The sequence below is a fragment of the Alternaria incomplexa genome, assembly GCF_024043165.1.
Source record: "Alternaria incomplexa strain BMP 0042 chromosome Unknown scaffold_3, whole genome shotgun sequence".
Taxonomy (NCBI): Eukaryota; Fungi; Ascomycota; class Dothideomycetes; order Pleosporales; family Pleosporaceae; genus Alternaria; species Alternaria incomplexa.
In genome coordinates, this window is record NW_026249852.1 from 1,766,532 (window position 1) to 1,788,035 (window position 21,504).

The 21,504-nt window shown below is 52.6% G+C and overlaps 8 protein-coding genes across 8 annotated transcripts; 5 read left to right on the plus strand and 3 right to left on the minus strand.

Moving 5' to 3' along the window:
• Positions 1–985: 985 nt before the first annotated feature.
• On the minus strand, positions 986–2,528 carry J4E90_002970 (uncharacterized protein; the record flags this gene model as incomplete). The annotated part of the gene is made up of 2 exons (XM_051432544.1): positions 986–1,720; positions 1,950–2,528. 2 exons carry the CDS (start codon positions 2,526–2,528, stop codon positions 986–988), a joined length of 1,314 nt encoding a protein of 437 aa, XP_051293966.1.
• Positions 2,529–2,827: 299 nt separating this feature from the next.
• On the plus strand, positions 2,828–4,392 carry J4E90_002971 (uncharacterized protein; the record flags this gene model as incomplete). Its single annotated transcript, XM_051432545.1, has 4 exons — positions 2,828–2,944; positions 3,001–3,078; positions 3,130–4,102; positions 4,154–4,392. 4 exons carry the CDS (start codon positions 2,828–2,830, stop codon positions 4,390–4,392), a joined length of 1,407 nt encoding a protein of 468 aa, XP_051293967.1.
• A 3,159-nt stretch (positions 4,393–7,551) lies between these two features.
• On the plus strand, positions 7,552–7,991 carry J4E90_002972 (uncharacterized protein; the record flags this gene model as incomplete). The annotated part of the gene is made up of 2 exons (XM_051432546.1): positions 7,552–7,555; positions 7,588–7,991. The coding sequence occupies 2 exons, from the start codon at positions 7,552–7,554 to the stop codon at positions 7,989–7,991; spliced, it is 408 nt and encodes a 135-aa protein (XP_051293968.1).
• A 360-nt stretch (positions 7,992–8,351) lies between these two features.
• On the minus strand, positions 8,352–8,660 carry J4E90_002973 (uncharacterized protein; the record flags this gene model as incomplete). The annotated part of the gene is made up of 1 exon (XM_051432547.1): positions 8,352–8,660. One exon carries the CDS (start codon positions 8,658–8,660, stop codon positions 8,352–8,354), a length of 309 nt encoding a protein of 102 aa, XP_051293969.1.
• Positions 8,661–9,765: 1,105 nt separating this feature from the next.
• J4E90_002974 (uncharacterized protein) lies at positions 9,766–13,681 on the minus strand (the record flags this gene model as incomplete). Its single annotated transcript, XM_051432548.1, has 7 exons — positions 9,766–10,460; positions 10,510–10,621; positions 10,672–10,845; positions 10,890–11,379; positions 11,428–11,589; positions 11,638–12,554; positions 12,749–13,681. 7 exons carry the CDS (start codon positions 13,679–13,681, stop codon positions 9,766–9,768), a joined length of 3,483 nt encoding a protein of 1,160 aa, XP_051293970.1.
• A 1,545-nt stretch (positions 13,682–15,226) lies between these two features.
• On the plus strand, positions 15,227–16,000 carry J4E90_002975 (uncharacterized protein; the record flags this gene model as incomplete). Its single annotated transcript, XM_051432549.1, has 1 exon — positions 15,227–16,000. One exon carries the CDS (start codon positions 15,227–15,229, stop codon positions 15,998–16,000), a length of 774 nt encoding a protein of 257 aa, XP_051293971.1.
• Positions 16,001–16,797: 797 nt separating this feature from the next.
• On the plus strand, positions 16,798–17,998 carry J4E90_002976 (uncharacterized protein; the record flags this gene model as incomplete). Its single annotated transcript, XM_051432550.1, has 2 exons — positions 16,798–16,849; positions 16,902–17,998. The coding sequence occupies 2 exons, from the start codon at positions 16,798–16,800 to the stop codon at positions 17,996–17,998; spliced, it is 1,149 nt and encodes a 382-aa protein (XP_051293972.1).
• A 1,985-nt stretch (positions 17,999–19,983) lies between these two features.
• J4E90_002977 (uncharacterized protein) lies at positions 19,984–21,340 on the plus strand (the record flags this gene model as incomplete). The annotated part of the gene is made up of 2 exons (XM_051432551.1): positions 19,984–20,892; positions 20,948–21,340. 2 exons carry the CDS (start codon positions 19,984–19,986, stop codon positions 21,338–21,340), a joined length of 1,302 nt encoding a protein of 433 aa, XP_051293973.1.
• Positions 21,341–21,504: the final 164 nt, after the last annotated feature.

The following is a 21,504-nucleotide window of genomic DNA, read 5'->3' on the forward strand; positions in this document are numbered from 1 at the left end:
TCCTTGCAATCATTGCAGAAAGCTGGGCGCTGCGGCTCAAGGTCTGCATTTGATGTTCACCGGTGGTTGAGACGGAGTTGGTACGCCTACAATGCTGATACTCGCATGAGACCATATCGATACATGGGGTCGACTCTGCTGGTGTATTCGGGGCACGATCGTAGCTTCCGTCGCTTCCCCTGATTACATGTGCGAGTATGACCGAGGAAGACCCGCAATTGTACAAGACGACGGTTGCAGTCGATCCAGTCCAAGTTGATGCTGAGGTGTTGGTGGCCGACATTGACCGAATGGCAATGTGCAGAGTCATGGAACATCGTATGAGGATTTCGGCTCAGCTGACCATCGTCTGCGACCCAAGTCTTGCGAAAAGACATCTGCATTCTGCAGGTCGCAAAAGAAAACCTATGTGGCGTAGTCTTTTGAGATCCAATCTTCTGGAATACCTCCTTTCCAATCGGTGCTTCTCCGGTTTCCGGCAATCTGGCCAAACGCGTCCCTGCGACACGGCTCACGGTCCGTGCGCGAAGTCTGTCGCTACCCGCAGAGAGCGGGCTTCGAGAGGCCCGGTCCAGAACTGGAAGATGAGCCGCATCTTAGATGGACCGAGGATGCGCTCATATTGCGCAATTGATCTCATCGCGTCCACCTGTACTTGGGGTCCGTCGGAAGATGTGTCAAGGCCAAGGATCGCCACCAAGTCTGTTGATGAAGACAGGCATCAGCTAGTATTGGCAAAGTCGGCGAGCTGGAGCCTCGAGCCTGGCGTGACGGATCAGCGGGCAGTCGAACTAGGCACGGGACAGTGGTGTGTAGCCTGAGAACGGCAGATTGCATATAGAGCGAAAGAGGAAGTACATACAGTATAAGGTTTATTTGACACTCAGATGCCGTGTTCGTTCTGCGCCTGTCACACCTAGTTCACGCCGTCGTCTATCGCTTCCTCACTCCCGTTGCCGTTCACAGCACACTGGTAAACTTGCGATCAGTCCTGCGCATCGATGCCGAACTCCTCTTGAACTTCGACTATCCGTACGCCCCGCTGATCCGCAATAAGGCCCATCAACCCCTGACCCACATCTTTCAGCTCGTTGTATTCGTGTAGTAATTTGATGTGCTCTTTCACGATTTTGTTTGCGGCTGCCATGACATCGGTCTCAGTAGGTTCATCGCTAGCATCGCCTGATTCGGCATCTGAAAGAGCGTTCTCTTCCATCAGCACTTGGATCGCTGGAAGGGCACTGAGAGAGGCCAAGAGTGCAGCTTTTTGGGCCCTCAGATTGTCAAGAGTGACTTCCTGTGGTGTTCTCGATGGATGCATTGGGATGGGCGATGACAAGCGTTGGGCGTCAGCGTGTGGTTGGGCATGGGTAGATAGTTCAGCGATTGGTGAACTAGCACCAAAACTTGAGCCTGCGCTCTCTTTCGGTAATGCCACTTCTTCTGCGGATGGTTGCTGGTCCACGGATGTGCTTCGGGAAGTTTGTTCCTGGCCGATCTCAGAGCTAGATCCGTTTTCAATCATGGCAGCTTCGCTAGTGTTGATGTGCATTCGCGCATCAGGAGGCGTAGCTTCAGTGTCTTGAACCCTATGGAGCGTGGAGCTGGTGTAGTCGTCCGGCATGGTCGCAGCAGGACCTGCGTCGCCTGACGAGCCTAATGCAATCCTTGTCGTATTCGACTGCATGCTGGCAGCTGTTGCGGTCGGCCGAGATCGGTCCTAACGTATGTGAGCGCGTGAACTTACAAAGTATTGATCTAGGACAGACTACGTTGTCGCTCATGTGTCCATCTACCGGATGATACTTCACAGCTCGACCCGAATCATCTTTCGACTCACGAGGCAGACTGGCGAGTGTGACAGTACTTTGCGATTGACATGTTGACCCGTTTGGGAACTCAGAATCGACGCTGAACCCTGATGGAGCGAGAGCAGCAGAACCCGGTACCTTCAACGTCGCATCCGCCATGGTGGATTGAATAGCCTCAGCTACTTCCTGTTCGGCAGAAGATGGACTGGCATGGCTTACAGGTGGCTGCTGTTCGTCACCGCAGGCTGAGGGGTCAGATTCGACATCCTTGGCAACTGGATCCCCGTTTTCAGTTGGAACGACCATCACGTGAGGCCCACTTGACTTGTCTCTGGTCGTCGATTCTAGCTGTTGTGGATGTATTTGTGTGTGGAGTTCCAGGCCATGACTGCCACTTTCGACAGTCGCTCCTTCCTCGCTTTGCGCTGCAGTTGTCTCATTGGGTATCATGTTAGTCTGATCGATTCTTGACGCGTCGACATCAACTGGAGAATTGGTGGTATCGGCGCCCAAGACTTCAGTTGTGCTGGCATCGCGTTCGGCGAATGCTTGTTGGAGGCCATCTGCCTCGCGCGACGCGTCTTGTCGCTCTTGGTACGGAACATTGGACACTGCGCAATGCTTGTCGCCCGCTTCATCCGGAACAACACCAGGTGGCGACGTCATCGGATCATCATCCGAGTCCGCGATTTCGGTGACGCCCTTCTCGAAAGTCATGTCGTGAATGGCGAAGCTGAAGCTGCAGGCCGACGATGGTGTCGGAGATGATAGTGTTGATCGCCCGGTCGGAGTGTGGCGGAAGCCAATAACGGTGGCGCCTTCTGTTCACGTAAGCACGAGATTGCGACAACGCCTGCAAGGGAAACAACGAACACACTCGCCTCCCCATTCGGTCCCACCTTAGCACGCGTCTGATGCTATTGTGAAACTCTCAACGCTGCAGACTCCACGATAATCACCTGCTCGTGGCGCCAGCTGCAGCGACCCGAATCTTATTCAGAAATACCCACGGCGAAATGAGCCTCCCTACAAGAGCGGCCCTTGCGGCGCTGCTTTACACCGCAGCAGTCACAGCTCACGACCACGATATGGATGCGATCCCAGATGGTGATGCCATATCACCCGACCCAATAGTGGGTTGACACTTCGTCCACGCTGGTTGAGGCAGCAAGACTGATGGTCGATGTAGGACTCAATACTATGGACGCACATCTTGATCCAAACGGTGGCATGGGGCATCATCTTCCCCACTGGTATGGTATTAGGTGTAAGTTACCTCAAATCGAGAACCAAGAGTATGGGCTGACAGCAGGGTTAGATAATACGATCGAAATGGCACGTCCCGGTACAATCCCTCGGAACCGTCCTCGCAATCATCGGATACTTCCTCGGCCATAGACACAAGGGCAGGCAGTTCACCGACAACATCCACAGCCAGTTTGTCCCTGTCATCATGCTCATGCTGGTGTCCCAAGTCGCCATGGGCATCTACCTGAAGCTACACCTGGAGAAGGGCATCAATGGGAAGATACGGCGCGTGGTAGTGAAGGCGCACGGTGTTGTTGGAAAGGCTATGCCAGTGGTCACCTGGGTGCAGTTCCTCTTTGGAGGAATCACTGCACTCGGCTTCTGCAGAGCGGACCACACCGGACAATGTCTGGCGCACTTCATTATGGGCAGCGCCTTCATCGCATACGGCATCATTCTCCTTATCCTACTTCTAGTCGGACAGATGTGGCTGCGGAGGACCGGAAGGAGCCAGGAGTTCTTCGATTCGCTCGTCATTGCCGCCTGGGGTTGTGTCAACACGTTCACCGAACACCGTTGGGGAGGACCATGGGTACACAACGACCTTCAGCACACATCTATGGGCATCGTTTGGTGGGCTGCGGGCCTAGTCGGTGTCTGGCTCAGTCGCAAGCGCAATGGTCAACCGAAGCGCAACCTTATCCCCGGTATCATCATCCTGATGACCGGATGGGCCATGTCTGCGCACCCACAACATCTGCCAATATCGACTATGATCCACACCATCTTTGGCTATACTCTTATGGCCGCAGGTGCCGCACGCATCATCGAAATCTCGTTTGTGCTCAAGGACCGCGCGTCTGTCGCAACCGATGGCTCGGACCCGAACAGCTTCCAGTACCTGACGCCGTTCCTGCTCATGGCTGGCGGATTCATGTTCATGGGTGCCACCGAAGAGCAGATGAAGCTGCTATCCGACGCGAACGTCACGCACGTATCTTACGTGCTGATCCTCTACAGCATCGCTTTCTTGCTGTTCCTTTGTAAGCCTTCGCAAGATCTCCGCGTGCTATCTCAAGCTAACTCACGTTTAGTCGTCAACATGCTCATCCACCTCTACGCCGTGTACACTTGGGAACAAGATGACAAAGCCGATGCCGAAGCGCCCCTCACGAACGGTCACGCAAACGGACACATCAACGGATACACTAGGGTCGATCGTAGAGTGAGAGATGCTGAGGAGTTTGAATTGGAAGGTCTCGACTCAGATGACGACGATGAAGAATCACCACGTCTGAACAAGGAGCACAGATCTCTGGCTGCGCAGCATTAAGCCTCTCTTCTTTCTCGTTGACATAGGCGCATAGGGCATACTGGAATACATACGCATATTATCTTTATTGGTCGATATTAGTCCATGCAGTACATCGCCGCGGGATATACCATATGACAGGGTGGCTGCACATGTGCCCTCCACCGATGAGTGTGAGATCGTTGTGAGTGGTTGCCCACTGCCAGCCTGCCATGCACGCGCTGCGCCTCAGCCTCAGCCTCCCTTATGCCCCGCTCTCCTCGTGTGCTTTCATTCCTCTCTCCTTCCATCCACGTTCCGCGCATCGAGGTCTGCGATGGCAGACCCATTTTCCATCACCGGCAGCGCCGTCGGTGTCGTTTCCCTCGCCATACAAGTCTGCAAAGGCCTGGAATGGTACCTCAGCGGCGTCAAAGAAGCGAAGAACAAGGCTGAATAAATCGCCGCGGAAACGGAGGAACTCGCAAACCTACTTGAACGACTTGAATCCGTCATTGGAAAAGTGGACCCATCCCAGTCGGTGTCAGCGACACGCACCGGCATCGTGTCGTGTGCAAACGCCATCGCGACTATCAGGAAGAAGCTCAAACCAGACGACCAAGCAGGGGACGGCGGGATCAAGTCGAGTTTGAAGAGGTTGACCAAGCGGCTGGCGTTTCCATTCAAGGAGGCGGATATCACATACTGGAAAGATGTTCTCAACACCATACAGCAAAGTCTACAGACTGCGCTACTCGCCCTTGTCATCGACCAACAGCGGTTGACTTCTGAGAATGCTCGGTTGCACTACACAAAGCTATCCATGGATCAAAGCATACATCACTTCTCGAATCTACAGCTGCAGCGCGATGTATTTGATGCGACAAGTGTTCAGCTCGCTGGTCAATCACACATGCTCGAATCGGGATTTTCCGCCACGTCGCACAGTCTTCAAACTCTTCACGCCGATTTTCGCAACTTCCAAGAACAACTTTTGCAAGCTGTATCAGCGAAAAGCACGACACTGGACGACGATCTGGTGAGCCTTAGGGGCGTTCAGCGAAGAACGCGAAAGTTACAACGACGTTCCGACGCAGTTCCATGTACATGCCAACCACAGACCTCTGCACTTGCATATATATCAAGACTTTTGACTCTTGCATACACTCAAAAGTTTGATCATGACCGTTGGTGTCTTCGTTACTCGCTACCGGATATGTTAACCGATCTACAGTTCAAGGCCACCCTATTTAGTCTTGTCCTAAAGAGGAGGGTTACGCTTTCATTTACCAGGTCCAACAACGCTGGATTCACGCAGAGTTTGGAGTGCCATCGAATCGTTCATTGGAATTCTCCTGCTTTCGCGTTGGTTAGATTACTTGTGAACGCTGGCCTGGATATTCCACATGACAGATTTCGGGGTGAGGTCGGCAAGTTGTCCCGGATATTCGAGCTTAGACAAGCGTCACCACGGGATCGATCGTCAGATGGACGGACGCTTCTACATGTACGTTTGCAGTCCCCATCAAAGCACAATGACAGCTGACCACTAGCATAGGAATGTTGTTACAGCGTTCGCTATTCGAAAGCGTGTAAGAACGCTCTTGAGAACTTTGCTTTTCTGTTGAAATATCTTTCTCTATTAATGTCAAGCGAAGCTTTCGAGACAGATAACTATGGAAAGTAAGTCACCGTCGGACTTTGCTCCATATTAGACTAGTGCTGCCGTATCACCTCGAAGTGGGAAGATGCTAAGTGTGAACAGTACATGCATCGACACTATCATAAAGTATTCCGTCCCTGCGCAGTACAGGGACTTCTATGTGAACCTCTTGAAATTACTGTTCGAACAAGATTTGCAGATGTCTCGGTCTATAATGCGAAGTACATTAAATAAAAGCCAAGAGGAGTTGTCAGCCTTGGCAGAGATTTGCTACGAAAGTTTCACCAGCCCGCTACTAGATGACAGCGAGCTACTGGAGGCAGTTCTCAAGAAATCAGACCATCAACTTCGGGAGTTCTTACGTCAACCCAGATCCTTACGCGCCCTGAATGCTGATACGATCGCCGACGCCCTGGTCATGTCTACCATCGTTGGCTGGAGGGATGGCTGTACAGCCCTGCTCGATGCCAACTTAATGACATACTTGGACGATGTAAGCTCTCAGGCACGGCGCACTCATCGAACTTTACTCGCGCTCTCTGCCGCTACAAATCGGCCAAACATGTTACAATTCTGGCTGTCGCAAATGGCTTTACTCAGTGGTCCACAGCTCGCCTTCGTTGGTAACATTGATGACGAGCTACGGGGCGATCAAGGTTATAGCATGGAGGTAATTCGCCTTGTTTCAGCCCATCTTGCCAACGAAAGAAAGGAGGTCAAGCTACTGATGGAAGAGCATGGCGTCGAATATTGTTGTGACAGCGCTCGAACAAGCTTGCCGGATGCGCACACGAGATGCATGCTCAGTGCATTAACGAGCAAAGGGGTTGACGTACCTCAACGTTATTGGCCAGGAAGGAAGAGTCTTTATCACTTGTCGGTTAATGTGAGGGTGCCAAGGATTGAGATGCTCGAAAGCCTGGAGGTGGCCGGCTTTTGTGATATCAGTCGGGACAACTTTGAGTGCAACAAGGGGGAAGTCTGCTCGCCATTAGTCTATCTGGCCACGCAAAAAAGGAGTTATCAAGTGTTAGGGTTTTTGACAAAACGTAATCTGATAGTCGGATGGTTTCTCTCAAGAGGGGCGAATCTGAGAGAGACATGGCCGGGAACGAACACCACCGCTGTACATTGTTTGGCCTGGCAATCTGCTCAATGTCTGTGGCTTAAAGTCCAATCCCCATATCTCACTCATCTTCCTATGATGGAGAGCTGTTGGGCGTACGAAGATTATGAGTTTCTTACAAAAGAGGATATATTCGACGAATGCAAGTGTGGCTGTAGCAGGTCTGGGTGCGACTTCCTCTCGTGTTTCTGGAAGCATACATTTGAGCAAGCTTGGTATTGTCCGCAGTTTCCTTTCCTCTGCGATCGGTTTAAGAACGTTATTTCAGAGAGAGATTTGGGAGACCTCACTTTGCGTACACCTAACGGCGACAACGTCAAGTTACGATGTGTTAACCTCACAAGGACACTTCTCGATCTGACTCTGTGGGTTGAGAAAGCGGCAAACATTCTCGAGCTTTCTCGACTTATCCATGGGTACATCCGCCTCTTCGTGTTTTCATACTTAGAGATACGACACACGTGCTGCGACATCAATCGCATTGCGCGCCACTTCTCCAGCGAGCCTGATCTTACCAAGCAACCATACCCTCGGTATGCTCCAAAAGAACTTCGGCGCATAACCAACGAGGACGCACATTTGCGCGCACGTCTTCAACAGCTAGTCCCCGAGCTTATCGCACTACACGACTCTTTTGGAGGAAAGCTGCAAGACTTTGTCATCGACGTTCTCATTCCGACCATGCGCCGAACTGCGAAAGAGTTGAAAGAGGAAGACAAGACACTTTACGCGGCGGGAAGAAGAGAGCTAGGTGTAGTAATGAATGAGGATGAAGACGAGACTGAAGAAGAAGAGGATGATGCGGAAGAGGAAGAGGTTGACTTCGAGGAAGAGTCCGACGACGAGTATTGAGATGGTGTCATGTACTATTTCTTCCATCGGGTTTTGAGGGTGCGCAGGCGTTTGTATATGATCAGTGGAGTTTACATTTGGTTTCAATCTCTTCAGCTATCACATAGGCATTGGCAAGATCAACGCAACACAGAGCAAGGTCTTTGACGTATATTATTAGATATTAAACAGTATCCGAGCCACTGCTGGCTCCTCCTCGGCGCCACAAAATCGTTCGTCGGGGTATAATGCACCAGAAAATCCACTTTTATCGCTCGAAATCCACTTTTGTTTGTCGTCGTATCATCGTTCATGCCCCCCTCTTCCTCTTCTTCAGTCTTCGTCCATATCTCGTCTTCTCCTCCCTCTACTCCTCCCCATCTACAACGCCTTTCCGCCAGTAGTGTTCACCGCAGTCGCAGTACCGCATCCGTAGCTAGCCATGTACGCAGCGTTGACGCTCTTGTGGTGCTCGACAGCGTGCCTCTTGACGCCTTCCCACATCTTCTTGATGCTGAGGTTGAGCTTGTGCTGTGTCTTCTCTTCTTGGTTGACGAAGTGGTGGGCGTCGTGCGCTGACTCGTGGGACTGGCGGCGAGACTGCGAGAAGGGTGTTGCGGGGCTGGAAGAAGATGGGGTTGAGGCGGAGGAGAGCGAGAGAACGCGCGGGTGGCAGTCGAAGTTGTTCATTTTGGTGGTTGGTTATTTGGTTTGATAACACCGAAGATGTTTAGAGGGTTTGGTGGTCTTGAATTCGAAGATTGAAGTGTAGTAGTGAACTTGATGATGACTTGATGCTGATGCTCCTCCACCCAACCCACCTCCCCACCCCTTATATACCCCATGGCACCACGAAGAAATTTTCCTCCCTTTCCCACCACCAGACAAAACGATCGTGAGATCTTGGACACACACACACTCCACGTGCACCGTGACTGATTTTTCGCAAAGGTCGCACATGTGGGTCTAGCAAGGTAGCATCGCCTCGCGCTGGTTACCACCGAGTGTCTAGAAGCCACAAGACACACACCGGAAGACGTCATCAAAATACCCTTCGAATCTGCCCTGACTAGACCTTTTCAGATCCAAATGATACTAGAAATAGCTAATGCATATGGCATGATCTCCGTTAACCGCTTAGCTCCCGCGAGGCTCTCAGGAGAACATGGTGAGAGGCGTTGTCGGCTGGCATCGGCTCAGCCTCAACAGACTTTTTATACCGCAGGGTCCCACTGCGACAACCATCACGTTCTTGTCTTTGACACACGAGTTACCTCTAAAGGACATTTAGTGTGTCATAGTCGCTATTTGCGCAAAATTGCATGTTTCGTCGTGCCTGGAAGAAAGAGAGGGATTGGTCGTTGGTTCAGCCGCGCCCTGTCCTGGTAGGGCGTGCGGCCCAACGAAGCTTGGTTGCGTGGGCTGGAAAGTTCGCGATGGTGCACGTGGATTCGCGATTGATGGCGAGACTGTGTTGATGTGCTGAGCATGTGAATGCACAGACTCGAAGTACCTTTGCGGAGTGGTGATGCGGAGGGCGGGTTGCGAATGTTTCGCGGTCGCTAGCAAGACGTGATGTTTACCGTTTCCGTCGGATAGCCTTTCCGTTGGAAACATCAAGTATCGCCTCACCGTTTCTTTCACACCTTGCAAAACTAGATGAAAAGCATGCCATCAAATCGAGGTTGCGGCGATTACGCAGTGGCGGTGCGACCTTTGGCGACATGCTGGCATGATCCTTCGTTTGCTTCGAACGACTTTTGAGAGTACTAATTTCTATTCCAAATCACCACGACTATGACCTAGCCGTATTCCTCAACGTCTTCTGTATACAAGCACAAAGCTCCGGTATCCTGAACGGTTTGCTTATCACATCGTCCATTCCCGCCTTCAACGCCACTTCTACCTGCTCGCTCCTCACATTAGCCGTCACCGCGATGACTGGTACATGAGCTCTAACAACGCCTTCTTTCTGAAGCTCTCTGATGTTCCTAACGCACGTCAACCCATCCATGACAGGCATCTCCCAGTCCATGAGGATGAGTGCGAGTGGCTTTCCAGAGCCATCGGAGATGCAGTACTTTGTTGTGCGCAGATAGTCAAGAGCTTCTCCACCATGATTCGCGACTGCGACCTGCATACCCGTATTCCGTAGCTGCTTGGCCAGGACGCGCTGGTTTACGAGGTTGTCTTCGACGATGAGGACGTGCAGGTCTTTGTTGGGTATGTCGTTCGCAGGAGCGGAGGCTTGGGGTGGTTCGTCCGATTCGTTGCGCGATCGACTTGAAAGCAGCGTCTTTTGCGCACGTATGCTCAAGCTAACGGCCGCATCGCTTTCCGACCGGTTAAAGTTGGGGCGAATAGTGCTTCTACGACTCTTCACGTAGAAGGAAAATGTGCTTCCGACGCCGGCTTTAGATGCGAAGCCGATAGCGCCGCCGTGCATCTCAGTAAGCTTTCGTGAGATGAAGAGACCCAGACCGGAGCCACCTAAAATACGTCAGCAAGTCGTTCGATCGCCTTCAAGGTTCATACTCACCATAGTCGATATGTGTGCGCGGAGACGCTTGCGAAAAGCGTGCGAAAAGGAGCTGGTGTTCTTCGTCGCTCAAGCCACGACCCGTGTCCTGCACGGAGAAGATGATGTAGATCTTTTTGCGTTAGTGGTAGACCTGAGACATCGCCTTCAGCAACAGCTTACTATCTCGCCCTTCTCCCAATCTGCTTGTAGAGTCGCTGCTTCTGATGTTTCCGAACTACGGGAGAATGGCACGCTGAAACTGTGGGTCGGCTGCTTCAAGGAGACGCCCAGACTGACCCTGATCTCGCGTATCTCTTCTAGTCGGGTGAATTTGATTGCATTGGTGATAAGGTTCTTACTTGTTAGCCGAAGCATCTCAATATGTCTCACGTACTTACGATAAGTATCTGTAAGACCCTTGTAGGGTCTAGCGAAACGAGATCAACGGCGATCTTTTTGCATGACTCTTCGAGCTGGAATCGCAAATCCACACCAGCTGACTTGGCTTCACCTTCGAACATCTTCACCGCGTCTCTCGCGATTGAGTCGAATTTGACATCGACTGGGGTCATTACAAATAGACCTGAGTCCAGTTTAGACATGGTAAGCACGTCGTCCACAATAGTCTTCATGTGCTTCGAGCACTGGACAATGGTTTCGGCAGCGTCGACGGTAGTCTCCAATATAGTCTGATAGACCTTTTGATAATCTGTCGACTTGCTGAAGTTTTTGTGAGCCGAGATAATACTATCTGCACACTGGACGATCGCGGACAGAGGATTTCGCATTTCGTGTGATGTCGTGTCGATGAAGTTTTCTAGACTGCGTTTAGATTCTCGGGCCCTCGTCGCCTGGGTAGCCTGAAGTTTCTCTCCCCATTTCTGCTGACTGTTCAAAGCCTTTAGTTAAGCATAGCGAGATGAAGGAATGACGTACCTGATGTCGGTACAGCAACCGATGATCTCTACTACTTCTCCATTTTCATCGAGCTCAGGGAAGATGGATGTGATGACCCACATTGGCTCCTGTTCGGGGAATGTATCATCCATATGCTGGGTAGGCGCATTCCACCTCTTCTTGAGACGCAACTCAAATGATCTGGTCACGGTAAGCTTTGTCGCACGTCATGACGTACCTATCACTTACTGATGCTGCTTGGTCTCGACAAGTTCCTCAAACTTTGCTTGTCCCATTTCGACGAAGTCATCGTCGATAAGCTTACTCCACGCGTCAGCGAGATCGGTTGCAGGATCCACTGGACCAAGCATCTCAAACCAAGCTTCGTTCCTATACGAATAGACCCCGTCCATTCCTATGAGAAAGATGCCAATATCGGCACGCTCTGCGAAGCGTTTGAACTTGGAGAAGTTGCGCTCAGACTCCGCTTGGGACAGAGTCAACTGTTCCTTTAGCTGCGATTTCATTGCTTCCGCGTTTGCGATAGTCCGTTCTCGACGCCCAATGTCCTCTTCATGGAGTAAAATTGATGTTAAGCAGGTAGAAAGCAGGCGACTGGCGACCATTATGAATTGGAGATAATCTTCGTCAAATGGCCGACGGGGATTAAGCCCAATGACCATGAAGCCAAGAATATTGTCTTTTGAAGAAGTCGGGTTCAGTGGGCAGATGGCTGCCGCTCGGCAGGGATCACCGAAGCCCTGCCACTCAACGTCCTTGACTAACGCTGCCGCCACAGGATCCTGATCGAACCGGATTATGATCGGCTTTCGGGCAGTAAGAGCTTGGCGGAAGTATGGAGTAAAGCCATGATCTTGTTGGAAGTCCAGATGATCGGGACCTGCGGGCGACCCTTTAGGAAGACCGAATGAGCCACGAAGCTTGCAGTGTTGTTGGTTCGTATCGGAAAAGCGCGTCCTACTCGATTCGGACCCATGTCCGTCTGCTTCAGCCGAATACAACAATGCGAACGGAATATCTTTATCGTTGCGGGATAGAACTTCGGTGGCGAGAACCCAGTAAGTATCCGTATTGCGCGCCCTGGGTATCTCCTCGCTTAGCTCTAGGAGAACGCGCGAGCGTCTTTGTGCAATGACCTGTCTAGTCTACACGGCTGTCAGCGGGTTGCAGAAATGGCTTCGCAGCTTCAAACATGGCTCCCAAGGGTTGCGACGGCATACCCAAGTTTAAGAATCCATGCTTCCGTGAGTACGATCCTCATCCGTACGTAGCGTCAGATGCGCCACTGGAAGGGCAGATGCCCAAAATATGCGCTGAAAGTGCGAGAGTTGCAACATACCGTTTCTACCAGGGGCTCATAATGCCCAACTGTGATGCCCTCAGCATCTAATATGGGTATGAACTTTAAGGAGAAGTACGTCTCTTCCATGAAACCGCTGCGTACCATGTGTATAGCAGTGTTCGTCTTTTCCACGGTTTCTCCAGCGAGGTTGGTTCGTATGATGGGTTCAAAATACTCGCCCCAAACTGAAGCCAGCGCGACGCGAGCGCTGACTCCCATGCAAGGGTGGAAGCCACCCAAAAGCTCTATCTCTGCTTCGTTGTAGATCATGATCAGATCCGGACCGTAAAAAACGACTGCTGGCCGTGGATCTTGCATGACAAGATTGGCAATACTGCGTAGTTGCGACGACCAGGAAGACATTGGGCCAAGAGGGGTGGAGGCCCAGTCAATGCTGCGCGCCCAGGCTGCATGTCGTGACAACCGCAGAGGAGGAAGTTCATCCGTCCAATCGAAGTTCGGTACTTTCGATTTAGAAGTTTTTCGAGTGAGAGTGGTCATCCCAGAGCCCTCACTGCCGGTGCATGTGGTGGCCAAGAGACCGCTTATGACATTCCAGCGGCCAGCCACATGGATCTTCATCCAGTTGAAACCATGATAAAGGAACGGCTTATCCGATGTGTCGTGTGTCAAAGACCAGCTTCGAAATTTTGTAAACGGGGCATAGCCTTCTTCATTAGCAGAGTACGCACCACCATCTCGGCTTAGTAGTTGCAGTAGCCCTCCAGGGTCGGCGGCGGCCATGGCCGAATTCCAATACTCCAAATGGCATCCATTTTCGGACTTCGGGCTACCTGGCGATGTATCGATAACGAATGTAGGTCGTGGATCTTGGTCCAGCAAGTCCAGCATGCCGATGCGACGCAGGGATGACGTGCCATTCTGAGTTGGTTCGAGGGGTCGCTTCTCGCGTGCAGGCAAGGCCGTCATGATAGGCCGACTCTTGGCGTTGCATGTGGCCGTCTATCCTCCTCTTGCGCAGCCGCTATTGAAGATGATGTCGTGACAAACGTTGCCCTCGTCTCAGCCATGTGGAACGCTGTCATGGGATTCTGGGTGCGCTTGGAAAAGTGGAATTCGATCTGAGTGCCTAGGCCGGTCGTGTGGATCAGCCGCATGCCGCTGGCCGAAAATAGCGCCGATCCCGTGCGATACCCAGGTACCCAGAGATCGCTTCAGGCTCAGAACTTCGTCTCTCCATCATCACCTCCGTCGCGGGCATAGATGTTCTCATCTACGCCTAGACAGAAGGAGCTGCCAAGGTAACGACAGGCTCTAAGCGATGATTAGTGATCCATCCATTCCTTCCAAGGTTGCCTCCGCCGCTTCTCAATCACTAGCTATCGCATCCGCAGCGTCTAGCCGTCGTTTCTGGCTGCACAAATTCCCGATACAGATCTGAGGGTTAGAAGACGACCTCCTGGTGCAGAGTAAGGTACTGGTATGAGGTGCGATGCGATGCGATGCGATGGCGATGACAGCGCACCCGCGCGGCAGCCTTGCACTACACGAAACGAGAGACAATCGCAAATCGGCTGCGATGATGCCGCTTCTCGGCATGGACTATGGATCTTATCAAGCCAACGACCTTCCATGCTTACCACCTTCATGCGGAGCCATTCCAACTTGGATAAACGAGCGTTGTTTCTCACCGATTATATTTGATGGGCGTCTTGCCATGATGCAAGGCTGCGCAGCCGTGGCCAATCACGAGATTTCGACACAGACATTACTGACCAAAGTTCTTGGCGCATGTGCGACGGCAGCTTGGAGTCTTATAGTGTCAGCATAAGATGGGGGCGCTTTTCAGCCTTGCCCGTACTGTTGTTCAAGAACCCCGCATGCCCGTGGTCTGCAAGCCTGTCGTCTTTTCACTTTACTTTTAAGCGTCTCTGTCTTCAAGTGGTCGTTATTACCTACTATTTGCCGTAAGGAAGAAGCCGTTGGCGAGAGACGAATATGCCGATCGTATCAAGCGCTGGTCACCTTACGACTGTTACGGTGTGTAAACCGACGGCTCAAAGTGTGGTCTTGCCGCCACCACAAGCTCTAAAGCTAGTCAAAAGGGAGTTGCTTTGGTCAGCGAGGTTTTTGTAACCCCATTCGGAACATTGTCAACTCTTGAGCATCCGAACGTACCGGACCTGACAACGGTGCACACTCCAGCATCGTCATGCGTCGATAGATGGATGGTACAGTCATCACAACAGTGTGGCGTTGGAAGCAGTACTGGTGACACCGTCTGGCCTGTAAATCCTACACGCTCGATTGTCTCTGATCCATCGTACAATGAATGTCAGAAATACGGCAACCCCACGTACAGTCCAGGAATTTGTCCGAGTGGGCAAACTGTCGCTGAGGTGACCGCATACGAAAGTGGTGTGTCGAATGGAACCCGGACCTTCTGGAAAGCGAGTTGTTGCAGAAGGTATGGTGCTATCGCTACCTTAATGTCTGTCTCCGAGCTGATGTACCATGAACAGCGGCATGAGCTTTGGCTCTGAACTCCCTGATGTCTGCCTGTCCAGTTTCTCCACACCGTTTCGTGCTTATGCTGCAATCATAACAGCGCCCGCGTTTGATGGGGAAGAAGTCACACCAGTATACGAGTTCACTACCACCTATGAGCCAAGCGGAGACGTACGCCCGACATCGGTCATTTCAGATATCACAACGCTTGCAACTGGTCTAGCTGTGGCCGATCCCGTCATAGTAAACTGGCAGATAGATGATGTTGACACATTTCCAAGGGAGTACGTCAAGTCTTTGGTTGCGAGGTATAGCGTACCCGCACCAGCCGGTACGTCCACACCCACAGTCAACGCATTGGAGCCGACAACCGTACCCGCACCATCATCATCACCCGATGGTCTCAGTACCGGTGCCAAGATAGGAATTGGATTAGGAGTGGCGGTTGCTGCCGCTCTCGTCGGAGGCTTGCTGATATTTTGGTGTCTGCGACGACGTCGGGAAGTTCGTGCGAATGATGTTGTCATACCGGAGATGGAAGACCAGGACTTCACAAAGAGTCAGCGTAGGTGGTACCTGGGCGGTGGGTGGAGGAACGAAGTAGATGCCCAGGCGACCCAGAACGAGCTTGACTCAAAGCCAGTGCATGAGTTACATCAACCACCGGCTGAACTGGAGGCACACGAGCCTGCTGTCGAAGTCGCCAACGCTACACTAGAGACACAGAGAAACAGCCTAGAGGGCGTACGCAATGATGACGGTCCTCACGAGCGAGCGTGAACTCACAACAAACGCGAGGCAGAACAGTTGGTGGACGACAGCACACGATTTCATGAGGAACACGCACAGTCTTTCCTTTCCCTTATTGATGGATTACACGTCGCAATCAACGCTGTTTTGTATCGAGCGGCACATTCATTAAGATCATGTCTCCCTCACTACGTACTCTCTTAGTTCTCGTCGCAGCGTCAAATCCTCCGGAACTAATTTACAACTCGAGGGCATTTTGACAGCAATATGCAGCTCCAAGCAAGCAACGAACTAATCTCCGCCTCGGCATCACCCAATCTCCATCTCGGCCTCGCGTATCACCATGAAACAAGCTTCAATGAGCAGGGAGCGTTTCATGAATCCTTCATCACCAAGCCGCTCGCGCTAGTCTCGTTGAGGCATCGTGTGGGCCAAACTAAGGCCGATTCGGGCTTGGTGTTGCCGACGCGAACGTTTCATAGCGGAATTTCCACCACCAAACGGCTGTCAAGCCCTCGGCGTCCTGTCAGAACTGTTCATTCCTGCGTGTACCGCTCGCGCGATACTCAATATGGGTGCGCGCGTTTCCAAAGTATTGACATGCGATGCGTTCACGCCGTCTAGATGCCGAGTAATGATTTGCAGGTGTATGCGTTGAGTCAAGCAGCCTTCTTATATGGTCTGCTGCATCTCTTCCTGCTGGTTTGTTTGTGTTGTTCATCCGCTCACTACTGTCATTCATTCGTTGCTTTCGTAGCATTTACATTCGCTTTTCATCAACATACAGGCCGGTCTCTGTTTTTTACCTTCGAACAAATAACTTCAAGATGTTTGCCAAGACTACTCTCATGAGCGCGATGCTCAGCGCTGCATCTGCCGGTAAGCTATCTATATCCTCCAGTAGTCCGACAAATACTAAATGCGCATTCAGAGATGATCTGGGACGGTCGCTTCAACGACTATGCCTCCTCTGCCGACATCGCCAAGTGGTCCTTCTCCAACCCCGTCGGCGCCTACCAGTACTACATCCACGGCTCCGGCCCCGTGACCGACTACGTCAACCTTGACACCACCTTTAAGAACCCCGCCGACACTGCTTCCAAGCAGGGTGTCAAGATCACCATCGACGAGACCGCGAAATGGAACGGCCAGACCATGCTGCGCACCGAACTCATCCCCGAGACCAAGGCAGCCATCAACAAGGGCAAGGTCTACTACCACTTCTCCATCAAGACTGCCGCCGAGAACGCCCCGACGGCCACCAACGAACACCAGATCGCTTTCTTCGAGTCTCATTTCACTGAGCTCAAGTATGGCGCCTCGGGCTCGTCCAACACCAACCTTCAATGGCATGTTGGAGGTGTCTCCAAGTGGGACGTCGAGCTCGTTGCCGACGAGTGGCACAACGTTGCGTACGAGATCGACTTCGATGCGGGCTCCGTCGCCTTCTGGCACTCGACCGGCAGCGACGAGTTGAAGCAGACGGCCGGACCCTTCGATGCGAGCACCTCGTCCGACGGTAAGGACTGGCATCTTGGTGTTCTGAGGCTGCCTGGCCAGGCCGACAAGGACGGTGCTGAGGATTGGTTCTTCAGCGGTGTATACATTGAGGACGGAGAGCTTACCACCAAGATTGGTGGTGGAGCTGCGGGTGCGGCTCCCGAGAAGCCTGTCCCCACTACCATGTCCAAGGTCGTCTCTTCTGCGGCCCCTGCTGCTACCTCCTCCAAGGCGGCCGCTAGCTCTTCTGTCGCCGCCGCTGAGACTCCTGCTGCTTCCTCGAGTGCCGTCGTCTCTTCCTCCGCTGCTGCTTCTTCGGTTGCTGCCCCAATCAAGACCCCGGCTGCGTCCTCTTCCGCCGCCGCTACCAGCGCTGCTCCTGTTGAGACTCCTGTCGCCTCTTCCACCTCATCTGCCGCTCCTGTCGCTAAGCCCACTGGCAGCGCTGGCTCTGACGCCGTTCTCCCTGAGGAGTTCACCATCGCTCAGTTCGTCGCTTGGCTCAAGGCCAAGACTGGCAAGAACTAAGCATGTGTCCAGCGTGAGTGTAGCTCCAAGTAGTCAGCCAATCGGCAACCCATACATTCTTGTAGATATTCTTTGTTCTTATTAGCTGTTGCAATACATTGTTCGCAGTCCTTATCTTGTATCTTGTGGGCAATGCTGGTGGACATCCGTATCCGAGTGGTAGGTCGGCATGTTTCATAAAGGCCCGTAAATACGTTTCCCTGCACTACTGCTTATTCCCTTCACCTTGTGGTCCTCTTGCCTTATTCTCATTTCTCTTGAACGTCGCCACTGCACCAGCACTTCCTTCGTGCGCGAATGCTCAAACGCCGGAGCACACTCTTTCGTGACCCCCGCGAAGACACCACGTGGGTTTTGATCGACCAGGGTGATCTGCACCGTCCTATTTTAAGAATTGCGATTGCGGAGGGACGGAAGCCTTCCCGTATACCTTGTTCACGGTAGAGAGCAACGGCAAGACTCCAGCTGGCGCCGAGGGCCTCGATCTATAGACCACGATATCAGTTTCGAGTGTCGCCGAATTGCGCATACTTTCAGCAGACCGGACGCGGTAGGTAGGGAAGTCAGCAGTTCCGAGCCGTTGCATTCGTCGAAGAGTGGTGGAAACCACAACCGCCGTTGCAACCGGAAATACTATGTAAGCCGGCTTCTACCATCTAGACACTTCCAAGGCCGTGTGGCGCTGCAGGCATTGGATTAGTATCCAGCGTTTCGACGTTCTGTCATCATCCGAGTATGAGGCCGAGTTGCTACGCTGCGAACGCGGCCCGACCAATTCATCCTGAGTTTGTTCTTGGGGCTGTGTTGCATCATCTCGTCCTGTTGCAGGTAGCCTTTTCTCAGTCAGAAACGAAGCATCTATGACACTGATACCTTCTTAAGATACCTATCTAGGTAGATACGAAACGTCCGCGACGATCTCTAGGTGAAAGCGAACCAATTGCGATAATGTCCGCATTGACGATCGAATTTCTCGACCCCAGATCATCGATTTCCTGCAAGATGAGAGGGGAATTTGTAGGGACTCGCCGGGCTGTCAGTGAAGCTTGTCAGGCTCGCACAGGTTGCACACGAGACCGTGCGCGATTTCCGAATCGAGTCGGGACATTTCATTCTGAGAAAGCCTCGAAGATGTCAGGCACAAGGTTTACGGCAAAACGCTGCCTGGAAGATACGAATGCGAAAGCTGCGAAAACAACGTTTGCGATGTGTGCTACCTCAGGCTGGGATCGACCATGAACGAAAGTTGGGCGCGGCCGTTGAATGCCACGTGAATGCGTGGCGCACGCCAAGATAAGGTTCGCTAAACATGGTGCTACCAAGTCCCACGAGCCCGGTCCTTCCTGGGTGACGTCGGCCAAATGTAAGCATCCCAGCCTCACATTCGTCGCGACGTATCGCTCGTCGTACATCAGTCGCATCTCAAACGGCGCCTCTAACCCCTTCCCAGCTTACCTGGTCAATGCGTTCGCCTCATCTGAGAGCAACATCTCTCGAACAATGCCCGATCAACGCTGGCGAGACAAGGTACGCAAAGGCCTTCTGGCAGCCTTGCAACGAATAATAAGCAGAGGATGGTGAAGAACAGGTCGTGATCCGACCCCGGGGAACGACGTAGGCGACTCTAGGGAGCCGGGACAATCATCCGCAACGTAGTCCAGACCCTCCGGTGGTCTCTAAGCCGAGCACACATTCTACAATGCAGTTTCACCGTCCGGAGTTACTTTGCGAAGACCAACTCAAGCGTCCGCTCATGCAGAATAGTAAACTCACTCACAGCTGCCGCTGGTCTCCGGGGCTAGAGCAATGCCAGTCGACATATGTATATAAGCCCGGGGGAAAGATATGTTTTCGAAGCATCAGTCACAACGAGCTCATTTCATTCATACAATCTCCCCTCTTAACCCTGTCTCGTCATTACAAATTTCCATTCCTCCTCTCACAATACACATCACAACATCACGAGGATGTCTACTCGCACCATCATGAGTAGGCCGGCTAAGTTCCGCGCCCTCTGCCGGACATCGAACTCGCAGGCGAGCTCGGTCAGGAGGCTGGCAACTATGGCCGACTACAAGGCTGCCCAGTACAGCCACCCCATGGGTGCTATGCCACCGGGTCACAAGGCCGTTGTCGGCAATCTCCAGACATTCGAGCTCCCTGAGACTCTCAGTGGCAGTGCAGCAGACAAGGCGCTTGGCAAGAGCATGATTGACGCCTGGAAGAGAGACGGTATCCTCCAGATCTCCATGGATCCCATCAACCGCAAGCTCGCCGATGCGGCATTCCTGTGCAGCAAGAAGTTCTTCGGCCTTGACCACAAGCAAAAAGCAGCTTGCTTAGACGACCAGTCTTTCGCTGGCTACATCGCTTCGGGAGAGGAAATCACAGACAACATCGCCGACTACAGCGAGATCTTCACCGTCACCAAAGAGCTCGCACTGACCGATCCCCGTGTTCAGCAGAAGTGGCCGTGCCACGGTCCCAACCCATGGCCGTTCACTCAGATGAAGACCATCATGCAAGCCTACATGGACTACCTTGGCGAGAGCGGGGAGAAGATGCTGTCACTCATCGCCTGGGGTCTCGGATTGGAGGACGGCAATGCCCTTACCAGGTACACGCAAGATGGCTGGCACCACATGCGTGTTCTGCGCTTCCCCCAGACCGATAAGACCAACGGAAAGGGCAAGGCTGGCCGTGGTATCGGCTCGCACACTGACTACGGTCTGCTTGTCATCGCTGCCCAGGATGCCGTGGGTGGGCTGTTCATCCGCCCCCCGATTGAGGGCGAGGAGTATGCCAATTGGAAGACGACCGCAGCCGGCAAGCACGAGGACACTGACGGCTGGGTCTACGTCCCACCCACCCCCGACGTCTTCACCGTCTTCCCCGTAAGTCACTCCAACTACTCGTTCTTGAGTAAAGCTTTACTAACCACCATTCCAGGGCGACATGATGCAATACATCACCAACTCCTTCCTCCCCTCAACACCCCACAAAGTCGGCCTCAACACCCGCGAGCGCTTCGCCTTCGCCTACTTCCACGAGCCCAACTTCTCCGCCGTCATGAAGCCACTTCCGGGCTTCCAGGCCGGTCAGGAGCCTACTGAGGGCATCCACTACGGCAGTCACTTCACCAACATGTTCATGCGCAACTACCCGCAAAGAATCACTGCCGATCGCATGAAGGCTGAGAACAGAATGGCGCTCTTGGACTCGCCTGACCTCCGCTGGAAGGACACACCGGCTATGGATGACGTAGTCCGCACTGTTCCTTACGAGGCGATCACTGAGACTGAGGTCAAGTCGATAAGTGAGAAGAAGACGGCGTCTCTCTAGATGTTCCCTTTGTTTGTCTTTCCTTTCCATCAGTTTGTTTCTTTTGTACGCATGTGTATGCCTGGGATCTGGAGGGGCGCAAGTACTACATGAGTACGCGGCGCAGCATCTGCTGAGGATAAATTGATACCAAGTCGTCAGTTTCTTTTCATTTTGCGCACTGG